At 36.2% G+C, this 16,266-nt stretch overlaps 1 protein-coding gene and 1 long non-coding RNA gene across 3 annotated transcripts; one reads left to right on the top strand and one right to left on the bottom strand.

The window, feature by feature from the left end:
* Positions 1–449: 449 nt before the first annotated feature.
* On the bottom strand, positions 450–1,780 carry LOC149988149 (uncharacterized). Of its 2 annotated transcripts, XR_016505528.1 has the most exons (3): positions 1,644–1,780; positions 1,233–1,354; positions 450–1,075 (listed from the first exon to the last, which is right to left on the bottom strand). It is a non-coding gene; the product is annotated as an uncharacterized LOC149988149 (long non-coding RNA). The 2 variants fall into 2 exon arrangements; XR_016505527.1 differs by lacking the exon at positions 1,644–1,780 and having other exon boundaries at positions 1,233–1,544.
* Positions 1,781–5,391: 3,611 nt separating this feature from the next.
* On the top strand, positions 5,392–8,693 carry LOC112288370 (purple acid phosphatase 17). The gene is made up of 8 exons (XM_024532483.2): positions 5,392–5,468; positions 5,608–5,683; positions 5,984–6,220; positions 6,631–6,787; positions 6,937–7,068; positions 7,386–7,525; positions 7,786–7,914; positions 8,094–8,693. The coding sequence occupies exons 2-8, from the start codon at positions 5,618–5,620 to the stop codon at positions 8,355–8,357; spliced, it is 1,125 nt and encodes a 374-aa protein (XP_024388251.1). The 5' UTR covers positions 5,392–5,468; positions 5,608–5,617; the 3' UTR covers positions 8,358–8,693.
* The last annotated feature ends 7,573 nt before the right edge of the window (positions 8,694–16,266 follow it).

Genomic DNA, 16,266 nt, shown 5'->3' with positions numbered 1-16,266 from the left:
TGCCGGATCTAACACCCTACAGTCTGACGTGGATTTATACTGATGAGTAGTCGGAGCACTTGCGGATGTGCTTATCTGATGAAAAATGTCAGTTTGCCCAAGCGCCCGCTATGTACGAGTTGTAAATCTCCCGAGGCGAGTGTTTTGAAAATCGATGTGTAAGCCAAACAAGTAGGCCGACTGTATCTTTCCGTCGAGGGAGCTGGAGTACCTAAAATGAGACTGTAGCAAGTTTCTACAGTAGATACAGGATCATCCTCTGCTATTCAGGGTCATGTCAGCAAACCTTCTAGCATGTTGTCGCAAAGTTACATTGCAACCAATGTTAATCTTAATTTGTTCTGTTTACGTTTGAATTATGCGTGATCTTCATTCATGTGCGTCTGTTCATAATTGTTGGTATTGTGATTGGTTCCCTGGTTGTAATATGAATTGTGTAGCATTAAAAGTTTCACGAATGAATGATTATCTTTGTGTAAGAATAAAAAAAAACATTTGATTGAACTGCAACACATGTGTAAACGATTATGGGAGTTTCTTCAGTCCACAATCCATTCCGGCATTCAAGAGCCGAAGACATCAGTGTGCAGTGTTGTAGGATCTACGAAGGATGGGCCGCAAGGGTGTATCAATCATGATCTCTTATTGCTCAACTCATGATTTTCTTCACTTCACAAGCAGTTACGAAAATTCCCAGCGTTCACCCGTGCTTGTGCTTCCGCTTGATGCTGTTCCCAGAGACGCCGTATTCGACAGTGAATTGCAAGGATAAAACGGTTCCAATCAGCAGAGCTGGCACCGATCGTGACCCCAAAGTCAAAGCACATACTTGTGGATCAGTACCAATTTGTTGCAGTACCTCGCTAGTTTTCACCATGTATGGTTGCAGCTTCCTTATCACTTCCAGAGCTGATGTGAACTCGACGATGCCTTCGACGTTTCACGTGAGGAGATGATAGGATCAGCAGAGGTATGTAAGACAAGTTGTGACGATCGACACATTGCTAGAGACCTAGAAATTGGCCGCACTGTCGTCCAGTTGTGATTCGTCTTCAATCTGCACCTCAACTATTTCCTGCATCGTGGAAAAACGACCAATTCTAAACGATGAGATTCCTGGCCGTTGCAGTCGGACCTCAGCGAAACAACTGGGGGGCTAAGACCAGAAGTTGGTGGAGCTCTAAAATATGTCCGATACAAAAGAGGTAATTATGGGTGTAAAAAAAGCTTACAGGAATTCGTTTCTGCAAATAATTGGCAACGCGAGCAAGAACCATCGAACGCGTGTGCCAGAAGCGTCCTGAAAGACGGAGTGTAACAAACGGGCCATCTATCTCCGCCAATTGAACGACGCCTACACGATCCAAAAATGAACAAAATTCAGCAATTCGAAGCATCTTGTGATGCCTACGAGACTAAACAACTCAGACAAAAGACAGACCCGAGACACACTCTAGAATTCCATGTTACTCTGCTTTCTCCAAACGTCAACCCGAACAGAAAAACCAACACCGCAAGGTCTAGCATAGAGTTCCGAACAAAATAAAAAGAGATCATTAGTCGAAGAAAAGGGAGGATGAGGAGTCCTGCATACAAAAAACGAATCCTCACAAACAGCGTTGAGAAAGAATAGACATGCATACCTGTGATGCCAACTTTTAGGTCAAACAGCTGCAACAACTGTGACACCAAAAAAAATAAATACCAAAATTAAGGCAAATAAAACCATTCCTTGAAATTTGCATTCCCTTCTCTAAATTGTTGGATATGGCTTCTCGGCTTGTAAAATATGTTTCATAAAATCAGAATTTAGAATTTTATTTAAAAAATACTAATTCTGTAAAATTTAATGTAATCTAATTAGTACGTAAAGGAAAAGTTCTTCTTATTTATTTTTGTGCAGTGTTGATGTTTTAATTTTACAGTAAAAAGCAAATAATTTATTTAAAATTAAAATATTGGTATATATATTTTTGGTTGTTTTTAAGTATGCATATTACATAAATTAACTTTCTATCGTATCTGTCTTTGAATTTGAGTGGAAATTTTATATTTGAAAGTTTTGACTCAATGTGAATTTATTTTTTGCATGTTAATTTTAATAAGATATATTTAAGACTAACATGCAGAAATTTGATCATGTTAGGTGTAAGAATTTAAATTAATGTATGATTTATGTTTTCAGTTATTCATTTTTTATATAAACCATTCATAGTCAACTATATTTGTATGATATTTCTTAGAAAAATGAAGGTAAACTTCATGTGTTTTGAAATTTTCAAATATTCAAAGTTTTAAAAATGCTTCTTTAAGAGTCTTAAAATTACATATGTGAATTATGGAAAATATTACCTTTAAAGTAATAATTGTAGTTGTATTAGTTTAATTTATATGTAATTGAGAAATAAAATATTTTTTTATTGAGTTTTTTTTTTTCGGTAAGTCTTGATCAATATTGTTAAAAATCAAAATACTTTTACATTGTTTGATTTATTATTATTATTATTATTATTTTATTAAATAAGTTTTTATACTAAGAGAGCAAGCTATAACTTATCTTGAGGCTACTCTTGACATAGCTGGTAGAATTTGCTCGATGTCTGGTTAGACAAATCAATGTGCTTTAAAATTTGCATCAATATCTTGGATGGGCGTTTTACTAACATCAATGTTAAAGAATTCACCATCTATACTCTAATTTTGTCAATAATTATAATCAGAATAACTTCACAACCAATAAATTTGGATGGGAGAGCACTGAAGGTCAGCCACGCTTAAGGCTCCAATTGGTTAATTAGTCCAGGAGTGCCATGTCATTCACGTCATCCATCCTTAGGTGGATGACTGGGTGTGACAGCAGAGGATCTTCGTCCATCCATTGGTCTGGTCCACCTCAGACGACCTTTCAGTTAGGTGAAGCTTAGGTGGCAGCCAGCCGTCACGCAACAGACCCAGTTTTCCCTCTTGGCTGAAAGCACAACCCAACCAGAACACTCAACCTCTGGTCCAGCAATTCCATAGGGCCGCACACCCTTTTGTCCAGCTTGGCCAAATTCGAACTAGAGCTCTTCTTATCCTCTCCAGACCCCCCGGCCACTTCTCATTGTCCATGTGGACCCTCGTTTTGCGACAATGGTGGGTTGAGTTAGAATTTCGGGTGGCGGGCAAAGCGGGACAACTCTAAGGCCGAAATCCCATTGGTTTTGTGGAATGGATACGTCATCACATGAAATTCTTGGGTCTACCAGGATTTGGTTTCATGGCTGAGGTGCCAGAACTGTGCAATTAATTGAACACGCAACGCCTGTCTTGATCCCGAACGACATCGTTGCTAGATTTTCCGGGATCGTTAACACTATCAGAGTTGTTTTAGGCGTGGAATTAATCGCGTTTGGAGCGCTGCGAGCGGTGTTTGATGCAAGGGGATTATTGCGGTGCAGTGTCGTGGTAACCAAGTCGATTGACTGGTTACACAGGGGGTCACAAGCTTTTCCCGGTGTTTACAGCCCTGACACGTCGGAGTGGGTACCTTCCGAAGTTTCTGTTGCATTGGATGCTTTCATTAGGCTTTCGAGAGTATCTTTGACTATGACGAGATTCCGGTGATAACCGTGCTGCAGCCATGAGACCACGTGTGCTGGCCCTAGGGGATAGTGGGTTTCTATGGCCACATTCGTTTCTATACGCAGGTGAACGCAGCAAAGCGGAGTGGAAAATGGTTTGGTCTGAAGGCCACGGCGAAGATTCCAAGCTCATTGATTGAGGTGTCATACGGTTACGTCTTAATAGATGTTTGCATGGGACTCAACGCTATCGGCTTGCTTTTATGATAATCGAGAAAGTCCAAGCCATGGAAGCCGCTGTATATGCTTTGAAAGCAGACCACAACGGAGGAGTGAAGAGATGTGATTGCGCAGGACCTCCAAAAACTCCACAGTCGAGATAAAATGGATTGTATCAAAAGCACCGGAAGTATATCATTCATAGGTAACACAAGTAAGAATCGAGCTGAATGGCTCAGCGTTTTTTCTCCCGAATTCCATCACAGTGGAATTACGTTACCGGGCGTGGGCTACGAAACGGGAAAAGCTTTTACGTAGAGGCAATTAAGATTCTTTGAATTGGGATTTGGATGCGCAGCTCTACTGTTTTACCCAAACTTCTGGTTTTTTCTGTTCCAAGGAGCTAGCAAGCCTGCCCCCCGAAAAAACAGATCCTTCTGGGCTCAAGTTAATCCCTTCCCAGGAGAGCATCTTGCCTTTGGGCCCCCACGCACCATCCCAGCTGTCTCGTCCCCCTCGATCGAGCCATTCATTCTGCCATAAATTTGAATTGATTAACTTAATTTTCAACAGAATGAGACTCGTATTCCCTAACATGCTGTAGATCATCAGTTGCGACAGTTTTTCATTTCTGCTCCTGTTGGGATTCTGGATTGTTTACACCCACCTAAGTGAAGGAACTATCCCAAAGCTCTAGCAAATTGATTTGTTTCTTCTCGTTCGTGTTTTAGCTTGAGCGTGTGGTTCTACGAAAGATCTGTTTTGTAAGGGATAGGACACCATCTGTGAAGCTCTAGGTACATCGGTAGTTTGAGAATTTTCTTTGGACTGATTTGCAGTCAAATAGTACCGGCAACTGATATCATGTGGTCATTCCCCAAACAAACCTGTTGATGTATTCTGAAGATCCAGGGAAGAGTTGGACTCGTGCTCGATTATCAAATTTGTTGCTCTTATCACTCGCGGCGCTAATCGATCAAAGCCTCTTCGCTTTTGACTTATTTTGTCCAACACACAATAGCTTCGAAAACTTTTATGAGGTCAATGATCACGAGGATCGTCTTCCTACGCGATGATACCTACCAGTCGCTAACCACTTGGCTGACACGCTGAACCCGACTCTCAGATGCTGATGTTTGCTGATGTTTGAAACCGTGTCTACGCATACGAGACTACTAGATTAGAGACCAACAGGACCCAAGAATCACTTGTCCTGTCAACCCCCAGAGGTGGAGGACAGCTCGGAGTTTTGCAGTGTCAGTGTCAGTGAGGGGAAATACCCCAGCTATAGTTTAATACTATTTGGAGAGAATAATTACCCCAGCACCTTCAGTTCTGGTGGGCAGTTTTGTGGTCTGCCATAGTGAAAACCGAGTCTGCTTGAAACGAGATTACTTTGCATATCCCAGGGAATATCCTCCGTGAATAGTCGGAGATCGTCTTTCCCTCTCTTTATCACCTCTTTCATTAGTCGTTTCCTTTCACCAGCATCAGGAGCCGCAACTGTCGTTGTCGTCAAGTCGTCGTTACGATAACTCTCTCCCGCTCTCTCTCTCTCTCTCGCTCTGCTTGCATTTGAGCATCGCGACGCTCTCGATCGAGTATCACTTTTCAGTGTGAGGGCCTGCTCCTTGCCTATTTTACTGCGAACGATCCGTGTCCGTCTGTACTCACTGTGTACTCAAGGTGTATTCGATGCGGTTATTGGGAGAGGGATGTTTTTAGTTAGAGTGATGTACTGGTTGGAGAAAAACGAGCTCAGGAATCGTGGTGGTGGTTTGAAGTCGTAGGTGTACAATTTCTAACTGGGATTCGGATCGTGCAGGCAAGGAGCTATGGAGATCGTCGAAACGAAGGTGATTCCGGACGAGGAAGTGGGACTTTTGCAGCGTAATGTGGAGGTAATGTCTCTCCTCTTTCAACCCAATAGCTCGATTTCTAATGGAAGTATGGCAATCATTCAGCAACTGTCAATCCCCACCTTGAATACCAACACCTTTCGCTTGAGATTGAGAGGAGGAGAATTTGTAAAAATTACCGCTTCGGTGCTGAGTCAGGTCTAACGAAGCAACTGTCGTGTTCTGTTTCGATTAACTCTTGCTTTCTATCAGAGTAGAAGATCGTATATTTCAGAGGTAGTTTTTATTCAAAGCAGGGAGGATACCGAGGTTGTATAAATCAAATTGTATTGTTCAACGCAGGAAGTGGTAGAAATACACGCCTGGAGATCGCTGAGGTATGTAGCTATTACCGTCGTAGCTGTGCTCATCGGAACAATCTTTGGATGCGCGGTCTCCTTATACCTTTCTGGAGCTTATGATTTCGAGACATTCGCTCTGGAGGCTACTGTCGCCCGACCGAAGCATCCACTGAATTTTTTGGCGGTGGGAGATTGGGGCCGGGAAGGTACATTTAATCAGACCATGGTTGCGAAGCAGGTAAACAAAACTTTGTGATTGCAATGCTAATTGGGGTCGCAATCTTATAATCCACTCAGTTTCTAGAAGAATTGCGAGTTCTCTTCGATACTTGGGGAGACCTGGATGTATTTGTTGTAATGAAATTCATGCACTAAAGCTGGCACAGCAAATTAACACAAACTAGATCACTTTTCAACCATTACAGTAGAGAATTATTGGTGAGATCTGGTCCCTCGTGAATTTAGTGCAGGGTTCTTCCATTACTCTTTCATGTAATGTGGTTCCACTAGCCTATTCTTTCATGAATCTGTATTAGTTTCTTTTTTGGCTTTCTTGCACATTTGAGCACATTTTCTTCACCACAGATTAGTATTCTCGACAGCTTGAAGGTTCAAGAGGGATTAATTTGTTTTCGACATGGTGTGAAGATGGGTCGTGTAGGACGGCAGCTGAGGATCAATTTCGTGGTCTCGGTGGGTGACAATTTCTACCAGGCTGGTTTGAAAGGCCCGCACGACACGAAATTCAAGAACTCTTTCTCGAAGGTTTACACTGCACGAAGTTTGCAAACGCAGTGGTTTGCTGGTACAACTTTTCTCCTCACATGACTGGATTTTTCTTTAATTGAGACAATTGGGTTACACTTCATTCACAGTATGCTCACTTATTTTTCCAATTTAGCCGTACAAAGATTTATGCTTTAATTTACTCGTTTAATCTTCCTGGTAATGCAGTGTTGGGAAATCACGACTACTTAGGTGATACATTATTGCAAATCGGGGACATCCTTACCCAAAAAGACAGTCGATGGTTTTGTGACCGGTCTTATCAAATCAAATACTTTCTGTGTGGTACTTCTCACATAGGTAAATCTTGAAAACACATATTTTTGGTTCATTTTTGCTCATGCGTTACAAATTGCTTATTCTAATCACATACATATCCGTTCACCTTGAAGGTATCCTGCCCCTTGTCGTGTCTCGGTCATGGATTTTTCAAGGGAAAATCCGTGGGGTTCATTTCTCGGGATGCAATGTTGCACAGCAGCAAATTTTCTTCGAGAGCGGCATTGGTGGTGTTCTATGATTATGATTGTAACATGCTGGCAAGTTTCAATGTTCCGTGAAATTTTCGCACAGAAAGAAACCCTGATATAGAAGTACCCATTAAAATGATTTCGCAGGGTACTGTTCGAAGTTCGTGGAATTGTTCTTCATAGATACAACGCCTTTTGTAAACGATTACTGGAGTGCAGCACAACAAAGGACATTCGATTGGAGAGGAATTGATCTTCGAGAAGAGTATCTGCATGAACAACTTCAGGCACGCCTTTCCCTCTTTCCAGTTCATAAAATTTGATCTCAAAGTAAGTAAATGGCAGCCTCTAGTTAAATATCCTGTGGCCTGGGTCGCGATGTCCGAGGCTTGAACCTCTGGTTATTGAGGTGAATCAACTTCACAAATGAACTTCACAGATTTCTTCGGGATAACACAGGGCCAGATGGTTACTACATGTTGAGCTTCGGGAAGGATTTACGAACCCGAGTGAAACCTATTATTGAATCTCGGTTTTTGTCTTTCAGAATTTGAACTCGACCTTAGAATCCTCGAAAGCGATATGGAAGATTGTCATAGGACACCATACGATACGCAGTCTTGGTCGCCACGGTGATACTCAGGAGATGGTTAAGCACGTACTACCAATCCTGGAGGTCTGACATTTCATCTTCCATCCCTCTCTCATCTTACACACTGGACTTTAGAGGTCAGCCCATTTCTTGCTCGAATGGCAATGTTAATTCTCACCTTAAAACCCCTCGACGTCTGCCAGAAGCATGTTGGCCGTCTTGAACCCAATTGACTAATTCTTCTTGTTTTCAAATTTCTGCAGAAGCAAAATGTTGACGTGTACCTAAATGGCCATGATCACTGCCTTCAGCATATTAAACGAGAGGACAGTAATGTTCACTTTGTCACGAGTGGAGCCGGATCCAAGTCTTTTCAGGGCCTCCACGAAGGGCAACCTGAAGATGGGCTTCAGTTCGGTTATGACGGACAAGGTTTTGTGTCTGTGTCCATGGGTGCCCATGACCTCCGGATTGATTTCCATGATGCTCTTGGGCAAAACCTTTACCAGCTTGACCTTCATAAATGAGCACCACTCGGTATATTCCGCTGTAAAATAGTCGTTAAGAACAATAGTCACAGATACACACTACTCCATACCTGCTCATTCAACAATATGATTAGGTTCCGAGGATTTTAAGGGTTGTAATTTTTCAAGGTAGAGGTATGTAATCAGGTTCTTAAATTTGATTAAATTAGATTAAATTTGCTAGGATTGCTCTAGAGCAGCGATGCTCATGCACCGAACACTAATTGACTACAATAACCTACTTTTGGAATTTTGAGTTCATTCTGTTCCGACAGTAATGTACACTACACGGAATTATTTTCTGCCAATTGAATTAATTACTACACGTTATCTAAATTTCGCCCACGAAAACCCTAAAAAATGTCTCGCATTGAGAAAATTTTCAATGCTCTTCTTTCCTGTTCAAAATACGAGTGTTTCACCATTATATTTGTTATTTCCACATATCGACGCAGTTAGCTTGGAAGCGCAATCTGCTCTGAGTGTTATTGCGATCTTCTAGCAGAGAAACTCTACTTGTGGTTCTGACATCAATTGGCGCTTAATATCATGGAATTGGTAGTAGATTCAGCTGCTATAGTCTATTGTGAGCAAGGAAGATTTAATCTTTAAAAAGTGGAGGGCATGTACATGTGTGTGCTGCTGAAGGGACGCCTTTCTCAGCCTACTGGCTAAGAGAAACTGCAGTATCTGCTTTTGTAAACAACTGATCAACTCTTATGAAACTGACCAAATTTTTCGGAGGTGCCGGTCTCGTCGAAGTTAGCTGCTGGGACCCGCGCAGCTTAGTAACACACAACCTCCTCGATTATCGTAGCATTCCTGGGTTCCCCGACCAGACGATGCAACACAAATTTCAGTTTGCAATTTACTTACATGCGCACTGGGATCACGTTGATCACAACATGGTGATGCACAGTAACCTTGAAACAGATACTGAAATTGATCAAGCATCTGGTCCCGGGACGACATTAGCTATTAACGATGTATATGGTGACTAGATCTTCTCCTCTGTGGTTCAGTGACCGGTGGTCTTCTTATGCATGTGGGCACAGCAGCGGAAGCACCCAATAACAGGAAATCACTTTCCTTCCCCATATTATCCACAAACAGAACTTCAGATGTGTTTCTGATTTCAGAACAGTCAGCCCATTCCGCCAGAAGCTCACGGGCTTGCAGTCGACACTGCAGGATTTGATCGATACCCTAGGAACCCACATCGTCTTGAATCCAGAGATGCACAGATCCTCAATCAATCCACGGGCTGAGCCGACAAACCCACATGATAGCTGCTCCCCTTGTGGGGTCTGCTCTCATCCGTAACAGACGCAAGTCAACAAACGACGTCAGGAAGGGAAATAATGCTGCTCCAGAGTTCAACCAGACTAGTCATGGACTGCGACCGAGGAAGAGAAGGACAAACAAATAGGGCAGGCAGGGTTCTCTTCTAGTACAACCATCCTCAAGCACTCCTAAGATATGACAAAACCTTGCGCTGAAGTCCTTTACATGCAGCTATCATCTGCAGCTATCGAGTCGGCGACAAACCGCAAGAACTTTTGGAAAGCACGTCGCTGTCAATTTGTCGACCAGTACACACTCCATTACACCGGAACTGATGGTTGCGAAACCCACGGAACTATTCTAGATTTTTGAATCCACTACGGAGGTGCATTTATTATCCTTGCTTGAATTCGACTGTACTTGGTCAATACTGGAATGGTTGCTTGAGATAGTTTCTTTAGATTTTGCTGGAAGTAGTGAATGTATCATTTCAATGGAAGCATCTATGGGTAAAGGCTTGCTGTTAGGAAAAATAGGAACGTGACCTGTTCAATTTTAAAAGAACAAACGTGTGTTTTAGATTTGAAGAAAGCTCAAATTGTGATAATTTAGTGAGATTTTTTTTGTGATATTGTTTAATCTGGACACATCCAATTGTGGGTGTCACACTACTGTTTGGAGAAAAAGGTTTGGAGAACATGCTGGAGCCTATTAAACCACACTGTATGAATATAGTTTTGATGCTGCAGAAATAGTTTACACCTCTAAATAGGCATCTTCAATAGAATTTGTAAGAGGAGATGGACCCCTATTGCTTACAACCCACCCATGATGTCAACACTTTTTATTTTCTCATAATTAAGCACATCTTTCTTCGATGTCCTTAGCAAGGGGCAATCTTTAGTGAATTCAAAGTTGGTATTCTCCTATTCGCTTCTCCATTCTCCAAGCTATCTTTTCAATCAGACTCCTTCTAATATGAATGTGCGCGTCTTAAGTTTTTATATGTGATTTTATTCTTATAAATTTTATTATACGTTTTATTTAAAAGAAGAAAAAATGTTGCTACAAAGAGAAGGATAATTGTAGGGAACGCACCTGTTCAAGAGTTTCATAACCTATTTGATCTTGTAACCTATTTTATTCTTCGATCTCGTAAGTTGTGTTTACCCATTCCATTGATATTTTCATAAACAGTGGCTGCTTGTCAGTCAGGTGAAATGAGCACTGACATATCAATAGGCAGCAATGCATTGAAGGATTCTATTTCGCAATTGTCTCATCTGCCTTTTCCTTACTCTGCAAGTCAGTTCCATCCCATGCTCATGCATGGTTGAAAGTTGTCCATAACCTATTTGCAATGCATGTGAAAGAGCTCTATTCACTTCATTTCAGAAACTCAATCTCTGACCCAATTCCTCAAACTTCAAAACATCATGAAGATGTTCACCCCTAAATAAACAAGTATAAATCAAAAGAATCCATACTCCTCCACCCTTATATCTGTTTCTAATATAATAATTAAAACAGAATGTAAAATTATTGTGTAAAAATCTTGTGTTGCATGGTTCTCCATGAATTCTGAGCTTCATTTTATTTTATTTTATTTTATTTTTTTTTATATCCAAGATAAGATTGGTAAAATGAATCACTTGATTATAACATCTCTGTTTCTGTGAACATTGATAGACACATTATAAAACTCATTTTGAGAAACTTTGAAAAAATCACAGCTTTCTACAGTTTTGTACATGTGAATGGAAGGTATTTTATGTAAATTTGAAGATAATGTGGATTTTTGGACATTTTTAGAAATATGATATGAAATGCCAATTGTTGCATATCCGTTTCATCTTGAAACAATTGTGTACAAGTTCTATCCATATCATACCTTGATACTTTACTAATAACCTAATAATTGTGGAATTGTAACCTTTTCTTTTTAACTACAAACCATGGTTTCTGGAATAACACTAAAATATGAAATCCAGAATACACTAAAGTTTCATCTCAAATGAAACTTATTCTATTAATGATACTTCCTTAGTGATACTTTTGTGTCATAAGCTGTTCATTTTATAATTTTTCCACCATGTATATATGCATGCATGCATATGTACATAGACAGATAGACACCATTCCAAATATACCAGCTCAACAAAGGATAGTTTCCTAGCAGAAAGGAAAATGGTCACTATAGTTCTTTCTTTCATTAAAGAGTTGACATTTGTGATTACTTTTTTGACATTTTGATTTCCTGATTATATTATGCAAATGTTTCAAAGACAATGCAGCTTTTGTTGTCCTGTTTCAGAATTCATAGAGCTTTTGTTGTGTCCTTTCAAATTAATTGTTGATTTTAAAATTCAGAGTTTGAACAGGGTAATTTAGTTATGGGAACACACATACATATGAACATAACATTGTTGTTGATAAGTTAAAATACAATAAACTATTTTTTTTTCTACATAGAATAAACAATCTTGGTTACCAATGACATCCACTATTTGAACTAACTGCAATGTTGACATAACTTAATGTAATTTTATTTGCTTTAGAATTTAGTTATAATTAAAATTTAGATTAGTAATTTTGTAATGATATGCATATAGATTATGCTTTTGTAAAATATATATATATATATATATATATATATATATATATGTACATTAATAGTATAAAAAATCTTAAACCAAAGACATTCTTAGTTTTATGCCAATGGCTAAAGAATTTTTAGGTACATTTGATGTAATTTTAATTTTAAAATCAATAAATTAAAATATCAATACAAATAATAGCTACTTTTAGGGCAAAAATATTTCAGTAGTGTTAATAGCACCAATCATATTAAGAATAAATACAAGGTATTAGCAATTAAGATGTTTATTTTAATTTTCTATTAAGATAAAATTATATGTATAAAATTTTATTAATTATTATTTAAAAATTTAAAGATTATAAAATAAATAATTATGCTTATTAAAATAAAATTTTAAAATATAATAATATGATAAATATTTTTATAAAATAATTACAAAATTTTCTATAGAGATCTATATGAAAATAAAATATTTTTTTATTTAATTATAATAGATATAAAAATTGAAGATTAAAAATATTTAAATATATATTTTTTAAATTTTATATCTAAAAAAGATAAATCTTAGTATACATTTTAATAAGCACAATTTAAGACCAAAATAGAAATTTACCTTAAAGATACTAAGAACAAAAAAAAACGATCTACATTATGTATAAATGTGATGCATGCATTATTTTTAAGTAACTTAGTAATTCTTAAAAATTAAAATAAAAGTTTACCTTATTATATTGTAATATGGCTATTGGATGCAAGAAAAAAAATTATATATATATATATATATATATTATAAAGGATATTAATTAAAAATATTTTAGAAAATAAATTTAAAATAAATATGAATAAAAGATAAGAATATAACAAAAATATTTAGTATTAATACTAAGTTTTTTATAAAAAGAACTCCTATTTATTTTTAAGGCCATAAAAAAGGTAAAATAAGATAAATTAGAAAAAACAATACTACAAGAAACTTCAAATAATAGTACACAATATTTTTTGATAAACATTTATTAGAAAATTTTTAGATTGATATATAGAGAAGACCAATTGAGCATCATGGTTGAAATCAAATCCTACGACATAAAATCCCATGTCCATGGAAAATGTGAGATTTTTTTTTGTTGATCAAACAGTGAAATTTGAGGAGAAATGAGAGGGATGTTTTTAGGGCATTAATTTTGTGTAATTTAAATTTGTAATGACTTGTCAAGGACATGAACCTCAAAAAACTAAAATATCAGTATACTCTTGTGTTACTTGAAAAGACTAAAAAAATCACTCAAAGATGATATAGTATTAAACTAGAATGGCTATTGCCAAAGAGAAGAAGACTAGAAAGTCTTGAAACAAGACTAAAGACTAGAAAGGCAATGACAAGAGTGAAAAAAGCTTCACTCTTACCTCTTTATATGTTCTTAACTAGGAACTATGTCGTAATATCTTATAAAACCTCCAAAATTTGTTGACTTTGCAAGACACATATCTTAACTTGCACCACATACTTTGCTTATTTTTCAAGCTATCAATATGTGATTGACTTATTGATCAAGTTTCTAATCTATTAATCAACTAAAAGTACATGTAAAGTCAAAACAACATCTATGAAGCTTTTAAGAAGCTTTTTTAGAATATATTATGAAATAAATCTATTTTTATTTACTTTAATCAATTATATAATTAAATATTAAAATAAATAAATAAATAAATAAATATATATATACATATATATTTGTGACATTATCCTCTCTTTTAAGGATGAATTTAATAAGAAGCAATCATCATATGTTGAAGAAATCTAAGATGCAACAAATTATGTTTGCTACATACTCTGACCTTTGTTCTTTTCAAAGATGGTTGATAGGTCTTCTCATCCATTGATAGTATCTCATATCGAGGCAAGAAGACCACCCTATTATTGGATTATTGTTGAGGCCTTCATAACTTCATTCAAATAAAACATTTGAAACATTGTCAATAAAATTGGGAGTCTCTTTTAAGATCATGATATCAAACACATTGTATCTTGTTATCTATTCAAGAAAAGACATGTCATTTTTGAGGATCTTTATCTCAATTACATCATTTTGAAGGTTGTAGCAATTGTAATGTTTTATTTAATAAGTCAATAAATGATAATTCTTGAGTTGAATCTGTTGGTTGTTGGTTCTCCATTTTTTTAATGTCACAAATATATAAAAATTACAAATAAGAATAGAAGATAGAATACTATATTTTTTAGAGTTTTTTTTTTTTTATAACAAAGATTTGTTATTCTTCATCTTAATTTTGATGGATGTCATCAATAAAAAGCCTCAACCTTCTATGTTGCATTTATAAGATTTTTTGCTAGCTCCCATGTGCATTCTTTAATATCATATCTATGCCAATAAATAAGATATTCAAATCTATTTCGCAAGCACTATGAATCTAAGATTTCTACTACCTCAAATTTTTGATTATTATCCACTTCAATAAGAAAAGGTGGCATTTGTCTTCTTCCAAAGATATTCACTATCTTATATGGCTCAAAGAAAAATATATGGAATATGAGATAGATCTTCATAGACTCCAATAGATGTAATTGATAAGCAATAAGATTGACTTGTTCATAAATAAAAAAAGATCTAAACCTATAATAGTCCAATTTGTCACAATGATGAGTAGTCTTCATATTGCAACAAAGTAGCCATACCTTGTCACCTATAATGAATTATAGTTGTTCCTTGCAATAGGCATCTGCAATGATCTTTTGTCATTTTTGAGCTTTCTTTAACTACGTCTTCATTATTGCATGTAACTTTGATAAATAATTTGTCAAATCTTCTGCTGTAAACGTATCAACTTTTGAAAAGTCAAAAATATCAAATTATGGATGATAACCATAATTGACAAAGAAAGGTATTTATTGAATAAAAGAATGTACTGAATTATTGTATGCAAATTGTGTCAATGGCAAAATAATTGTCTAATCATTCTAATGATAGTTGATGATACACATTAAATATTATTCTAAAACTTAATTCACTATCACAAATATATATAGTTATTCCAATAATCATTCATATAATTAAATAGAAATATTTAAAAGTGGATTAATTTTACTCTTGTCATATGCCTTTCTAATCATTAGTCTTATTTTAAGACTTTCTAGTCTTCTTGTCTATAGTAATAGCCATTTTAGTTTAATATACTACCCCCTTTAGTAATTTTTTAGTTTTTTTGAATGACATAAGAGTGTATTGAAGATTTCTTTCTTCAAGATTTATATCCTTGATAGTTTGATAAGAGTACTAACATATTGTTTTTGTCTTGTTTTAAAAGTAAGTAAATTATTCCACTTCTATTCTTGTATTTTGAAGGTTATAAATTATCTACTTTTAAACAAATTGTTTGATTTTCTAACACTGATTTTTTTCTTAAAAAGAGTGGATTATCCTTTTTTATAGAAATTTTTATTTGACATTATAATTTACATATTATCTTCCTTTAATTTGACTTAAAGTTTTGTTAAATTATTTGAAATGGAAGAAAAAATTATAAATGCTACACTTGATAGAAGTAAGAATAGATTAGCAACTATTATAGATCTTCACAAACATATCAACATTCTTATAGTAAAAATTTCACACATCACAAGCACCAACCATGGAAACACTAACTCTGAGCATATAAAAAAAATTTTAGAATCTATGTCAAGAAATTGTGCACTTAGAAGAAGTAAGTAGATCAACCTTACAACCAAATATAAGAAATTTTCTTCTATAAGTACAATAGGGACATGGATTAATATGCCCAATAACTTTGATGGAACAAGATCAAAATTTCGAAGATTTTTACACCAAATTGAGCTTTATCTAAGATTGCATTTCTTCCAATATCTTCATGGATTTACTCAAGTTGGGTTCATAGGTGCACTTCTATCTAGTAGTGCTTTCTTTTGGTTTGCACCTTTGATGGAAAATGATTCATGATTCTTTTATGATCTGAATTTATTCTTAGAAGTATTTACAGCTATATTTGGAG

The sequence above is a fragment of the Physcomitrium patens genome, chromosome 11 (assembly GCF_059467195.1).
Source record: "Physcomitrium patens ecotype Gransden chromosome 11, ASM5946719v1, whole genome shotgun sequence".
In the NCBI taxonomy this organism is placed as follows: Eukaryota; Viridiplantae; Streptophyta; class Bryopsida; order Funariales; family Funariaceae; genus Physcomitrium; species Physcomitrium patens.
This window is presented reverse-complemented; position numbering and strand designations above follow the sequence as displayed.